This window comes from Homalodisca vitripennis, chromosome 5 (assembly GCF_021130785.1).
Source record: "Homalodisca vitripennis isolate AUS2020 chromosome 5, UT_GWSS_2.1, whole genome shotgun sequence".
NCBI lineage: Eukaryota > Metazoa > Arthropoda > Insecta > Hemiptera > Cicadellidae > Homalodisca > Homalodisca vitripennis.
In genome coordinates, this window is record NC_060211.1 from 142782167 (window position 1) to 142789110 (window position 6944).

At 36.2% G+C, this 6944-nt stretch overlaps 1 protein-coding gene across 1 annotated transcript; it reads right to left on the reverse strand.

Moving 5' to 3' along the window:
* Window positions 1-2693: 2693 nt before the first annotated feature.
* Window positions 2694-3713, reverse strand: LOC124363643 (piggyBac transposable element-derived protein 4-like). The gene has a single exon (XM_046818904.1). The coding sequence runs from the start codon at window positions 3711-3713 to the stop codon at window positions 2694-2696; it is 1020 nt and encodes a 339-aa protein (XP_046674860.1).
* Window positions 3714-6944: the final 3231 nt, after the last annotated feature.

Genomic DNA, 6944 nt, shown 5'->3' on the forward strand with positions numbered 1-6944 from the left:
GTCTAAGAAGAGGCCTACAGAGTGGTTACTAGTTTCGGCGGCAGTGATCATTTTTCTGAGGAAAGATGAAGTGGCTATAATTGTAGAGAAATTTAATGGAAACCAAGCTCTGAAGGAGAAAAACTGGTTTTCTTCTAGAAAGGTTTCCGTAATCGGTTGTACACGATTGTTTCAAATATCTTAAAGAATTGGAAAAGATTTGATTTTTTTACTTGGTCTAAAATAAAATGAACCAGGACCTTTTGTATTGGGAATAGGTATAGTTATGTATATTTTAAAATCAGATATAAATCAACCTCTATTTATTACTTCTGGGATTATAAAACATGTTTTCAATTTTTCTGACATCAGTGGAGAAATTTTAAAGAGCGTTGTGTGAAATTTTATAAAAGCAACGAAATTAAAAGCCGATTAGATTATGTGCTGCTAATTTTTTTCACCTTTTTATGATAAACCTACAGCAAATGCATTTGAAAGTTGTATTTATTCACCTCGAGAAACAATATTCAAGAGGCTTTTATTACAGTTTTGTTTCTTTTTTTAAGCCTCAGCTTTAAGCTATGCTGGCTTCAATGTAGGCTACACCGATTTATTTTATCATACTGGTATTTACTCGCAAAGTACACTATCAATCGTGTCTATGCCTGATTGGACCTCCCCGGGATTTGAACCCGTGATCTCTCAGTTAGAGAGCCGAGACTATATCCGTTAGTCTACGGAAGAGGACTATTAGGGCCTACAGCTGTAAAGAATTACAAGAAAGCTAATTTTAGTGACATGATTACATGATTACAATATTGCAATTCCAATAGATGTATTTGAAACACTCTTAATTTTATATGTGTTTGCTTGATTTGAAAATGTTCATTATGAAATTGCATTTAAACATTTTATAAACTAATATCTTGAATTCGAGCAACATAATCAATATAGTGGCGTAGCAAAGTGCGGCGGGGGCGGGCCGCAACGGGTGTCACCTTTTTTGGGGTGACACCCACCCGGTCTCCCAACTTTAAGAACAATGTACAAACAAACAAACAAAAAATAAATCACTAGCACAAATATTTCTTTTTCGGAGATTCCTCAACTAGCACTAGCTTAGCTCTACGTATAATTCGGGGATTCCCGCAAAAGAGCCTGACGCTGTCGTGGGGGATTCCCCGTCCCATACTCGCGATCTTTGACGTTTCAGTTGCAACATTTCTCATTTGTTTCGTGAAGTGAGTTGTGTTTGGTTGGCGTGAATTGTTAAACGTGTGTATTATTCTATAGTGATAGATAATAAAAAAAATATATCCATGACCTTTATCATATAAAATGTATTGTTTTTTACTTTCGATGGGGTGACACCACCACCTTCCGCACCGGGTACCACCCAAGGTAGCTACGCCACTGAACCAATATAACCTACGATCCTTAATTTTTGTTTTCGTCATCATTGGACGTAGTGTGTTTATATTTACTCTTGTCTTAGGCATTTAATTTAAAACACTTTTTTTTAGTTTTCAAATATGTACTCATGTGTTGAAATTATTTTAAAAATTGAAACTTATTTATTAAATTTATTGAACTTACAACTACGTTTTTATTCAAACTAAGGTTAGGTCATCGCCTGTACAACACAGTGAGATCCTGATAATTTTAACAGAGGAAATCCGTGTCGTCAGATAGTAATAGTGAAGACTCGGTCGGGACGGTGATGTCCGTGAAATGAACTTGTTCCGGAGGGAACGACTTGGGGAGTACAACTATTTCTGGACTTCCTCCCAGCTATGAGCTGAGCACCTCATTAGAGGCAGTGTTGAAGAGTGAAGAGCATCTCTTGCACTTGCAGCCTCTCCAACACGGATAACATTACAACTGAAGAGTAAATTTGTACAAGAAGGTTCATAAATTGTGTGTAGTACTTCAGTGACTGGTTGAAATCATCAAAATATGTACCTACTAATTTCTCCTATCCAAAATTTCAATAAAGATGTTGTTATTTAAAGCTCTTTTTTTTGTTTTTTTCGCAGTTAAAAACAGTCGTGCAATCAGATTTCTGTAGAATTAAATTTAAAATAATATTTCTGTCACAGCTCCAACTTTTTTTCCGAGGATAAGAAAAATATCTTTGTGATAGATAATTTCTGAGGCAATGTAAGCGTAGTATGTGGAAGAATCTTCTACTAAGCCCTCAGAAAATTGGCTACAAATAAGAATACGCAATGTTTAACACGTTCGCTACCGAGCGGCGCATATATGCGCCGGCCGGGTTATTACGAGAGACCGACGTCAGAAATACGATCTTTACACACAGACCAAGTTAATATTGGTGTGCCCTTCATCACAGACCGATGGTAAGATTTTGTTTAAATAGGTTATTATACTTTGTAATAACCCTAATTATATATATATTTGATGTATATTTCTGTTTTTGCGGTTTTTAGCATTATTTTATTACGGCGCATATATGAGCCGGTCGGTCTATAGCATCAAAATGGTATCATAGACCGAGTGTCCCAAATATGAGCCACTATTTATTTGTTGAAATACTTTAGATTCAAGGATAATTTTTAACAAAAAAACACACCTATTCCATGAACAAGTTTATTTTACATATTTTATAAGACATATAAATCAAACTTTTACATTACAAAGATTACAAATAAATTCAAACAAAAGTGTACTTGAGATAAATTGGATGTTTGGGCCTACTTCTCATGCCATAGATTGAAACAAGTTGGCATGCAAAGGCCAAATGGTTTGTCTTTAGAGTCCTTGCAAATAGAGCAGGCATAAAAGGTTTGCTTCCTTGTATTGTGTGCTTCTCGGCAGACATGGCACCTCAGTCGCTTTTCCAGCTTGACAGGAGCATGAGTCGTCTGTGAAGAGCGGATGGGGCGAGGTTTCCGTGGAATGGGTTCTACATGAATGTATTGTTTTATAATAATGTCTCTGAAATTCAGATAGGTTGTCTTCGTTGTCAATTTGGAAAAAATAAATGTGCTGTTCCACAGTGATACATCTAGCAGGTGGAAAAATATTTTTATGTACCACCGAAGAGACTTTCTAGGAGTGGAATAATAAGAGATCATTTGATCACTGCGATCAATCCCACTCATACCCTTGTTGTAGCGAACAACCATGCTGGGCTTTTGGATCACTTCTCCCCTTTTTGTTCTTGTTTCCTCCATCTCGGGGCCATTTGAAGTTGAAATAGTCAAAACATTTCTTTTATCTCGCCATTTCATGACGGTAACGTCACCTCTTTGACGGCTCACACACTCCCCCTTTTTCAGTTTTGTTTGCACCACAACTTGCGGATTCCCAACTCTATTTGACTGTAGAGTACCACACATGTTAGTCTGGTTGGTCATGAGGTACTCGGCCAGGTCCACGCTGTTGTAGAAATTGTCGAGAAAGATTATGTGGCCTTTGCCGAGGTAGTTCTGCATTAACTTTCTCACAACTTCAAAGGCGTGGCCCTTTTCTTTGTCAATAAGTGTCCCCTTTCCTAAGTAGATGATGATATTTAAAATGAATCCATCAGATGTTGTCAGTTCGTACAGTTTTATACCGTACTTGTGTGATTTGTTTTTTATATACTGCCGAAACGACAGTCGGCCTCTGAAGAGGACCATAGCCTCATCTAGAGAAAGTGACTTCCCAGGGCTGTAAACCCTAACAGAGTTTGCTAAGATATCATTGAGGACATTCTCAATTTTATGCATCCTATTGTCTGTGGAGTCTATGTTTGGATCATAAAAACACAAACATCTTAAAATACATTCAAAACGATTGCGGGACATGGTCCGGCCAAAGATAGGATGCTCATATAAGCCGTCCTTGGACCAATAGTGTTTTATAGATGGAAGGTTTACATTACCCATCAACATACACAAACCTAAAAATTTTTTCAATTCTTCAACAGAAACATTTTCCCAAAAGTTTAGATGAGCATGTTTGGAAAGAGGTGTCCCTCGCATGATTCCAGCTCTGGTGTTTGTCCATGTGACAATTTTTTCTAACAGGGGCGGTGTCAAAAATATTGCCAAACACTTCAACTGGATCAGTTGTTTGTATATTCACTTTTTCTTCACCCACAAAATCATGAATTAGTGGGACTTTGTTCGTGTCAGTCCAACAACCATTAATACTGATATGATCATTGTGGACTTCATTGGCAACGAACTGTACATTAACATCATCGGTAAAATTATTTTGATTCTGCACATATTCATGTGCCTCTACTTCAGTAACAACTTCATTGCGGTCTACTTCACTACTAGAATCATCACTACTGTTAGAGGTTGGAATGTACTCACTGTTACCATCTGATGAAAATAAAGAACTTATTTCAGTGTCACTGTCACTATCAATTAACTCACGGTCAATCTCACTGTTGGTACACACACGCCTTCGTTTTCTATTTGGCTCCATGTTCATAAAAAAATCAGATAGAAGCTTATACAGTACGTAAACTTACTCACAGAACGTAACCTCATTCACTGAACATAACCTCAAACTTAGTGAACCACGTGCTCTGCTGCAGTGGCGCGGCCGGACGAGCATTTCACAAACTAATACTGTTGAGACCAGTGAAATATATACCGTAAATACAGGTCATTGACTTTGACTTATCCAGAGACCAACCGTCCCATATTTGCGCCAGACACCCCCAGAGACCGATACGAAAATATTAAACCGTTAAAATAGACCAGTGATTTGTCAGGATATTATTAGTAACAATAGAACACTGTCCCAAATATGCGCCGTCGGTCTGTATCAGCGGGCCCGAGCGGCTCATATGTGGGACGCTGGTCCAGGAGTAAAAACCGTACGGCGCATATATGGGACAGCTGGTCTATATATATGTTTTTTATTTAACATATCGGTAGCGAACGTGTTAAGGTACGTGTAAGTTTAAAGTACGCCAGAACTCATGTCAGCGAGGGAGTCTTTGAGTTTGCATCACAACTGATAACGTCCCGGCTCAGAGAGAGAATTTCAATCGACCAATGTCTACTGTTGTAATACAGAGTTAGTACAGGTTTGAGTTTCAAACAGTCAAAGTTAATGAATTAATTACGTTTAATGTATACAGACGGACGCAAACAAAGGAAACATCTGCTTTATCATCAAGTGGTAGGAGAGACTGTGCTAAACGCTCAGCCAATTAAACTTTGTAGTGGAAAAATTATATTCTTTAGTAGATTTTACAATGACCAATTTGATAGTATTTCATTTTATATTCTATACTCAAGTAGACACAGAGAACTATTCAAGTGCGTCTGCAAAACTATTCAAGTACATTACAGATGCACTATCGAGTTACTAGTTATGTAGAAGATGTTCCCTCAGTTTGAAGGACACTATCCTAGGAATGTGCAAACACTTATATAAGAACACACGAACTTTTTTTGTGGGTAAATCATGAAATTGCTTATTATGGCATTGCTATCCAGTTCTAAGCTATGCTATAAATTTTAAGACTCTAGGCCTGCGTAAGTTAGTTTAAATTGATACAATATTTGTACCTAACAGACAACAATAAACAAACAAAAAATCACCAAAAAGCTAAAGGTTAGGTTAGGTTTGAATATACTCTGGGAGATGTTCTCCTCACTAGCGAAAGCTATAAATCGTTTGTTTTCTACAACCGAATAGATTTATAGACGTTTAAAAAAGAGGTTTGCTCTACACCAACTATATTCTCTATACTATTACAAGTTTTAACGGAACACGGTTCAAACCCATTTGCAAAATTAATTATTTACCTCTCACGGTATTGAACCCGTGACCTCATTTATACTTTTTTGCATGATACTCAGTTTTTGTAAAAATATACAATAATTAATCAATTTCATCGTTTTTTATAGTTATTACCAGCAGTTTCATTGCGATTCCCAGGTATATGATAGGACCACTATAAGTGTAGGTTGTAATTGTAATTTGTATAATTTGTGTATCTCCTTTCCAATTTTACACCAACTATGTAATTTGATGACAGATTTCTCCATATTAATATCCACTCGTGAATAATTATATACATAAGTTTAAATTCTGAGAGTGAAATTGTTCTATCAGCACCAAAAATGTGATGGATCGAATCATTGTGCGAAATTTCATGGTTTTTGACGTCCATATCTCTTTCTTAGAGAGCACATTTTAGTAATACCATGAAGTTCTGGAATAATTATTGTAAAATGTAAATCGACACAATTAATTTAAATAGTATTCTATGTTACACTAACTTCAAGAAAAATGCCAATACAGTTGTCATCTTAATATATACTTGATAGAAATAAAACATTCCCATTTTTACATTAATAATATTTACGATTAGGATATGTCCATAAAACGACATTCCTAGCTGCTCTGCAGAGTTATCCGGCTGCTGTGCTAGTTTGTACCTTCGGAGTTTTTTTATTGTAAAGTATAAATTATATGTCCTTGCTTCCTTCCCAAGTTCATTCTTCTATTCCCTTAGTATTCAATCTAGAAACAATAACAAAAGGAATACTAAACACGTTAGTTTTTTCATTTCAAACAGGACTTCCAAAATATTTTGTAAACGACTGAAAAATTCATTTTTCATGAAAGTTCAAGAAGCACTCGCGCTGCTCATACTTTCTACGTATAACCCGCCACAGGATTAAAATTTTTGACAAGTCTTTCAAAGTTATGACTTGTACCTTTATTAATCCCAATCCCAATTCCATTATATTAATTGAAAACCTTAGCCTGTTAACTGAAGAACCAGAACCGCGGTTCATCCTAAGTGGTTTGGACCGTGCCATTGACAGGTGTGTAAACGTGAGTAATTATCTAAGAGACATATATCACTCAGATTTATGATGCAGTTATGATGTACAATGATGTGCTTTTCAAAGAAGTAATACCTTTTATCTTATTAAAGAACTATTATCTAATCATTATTACAGGTGGCACAAATAACGAAT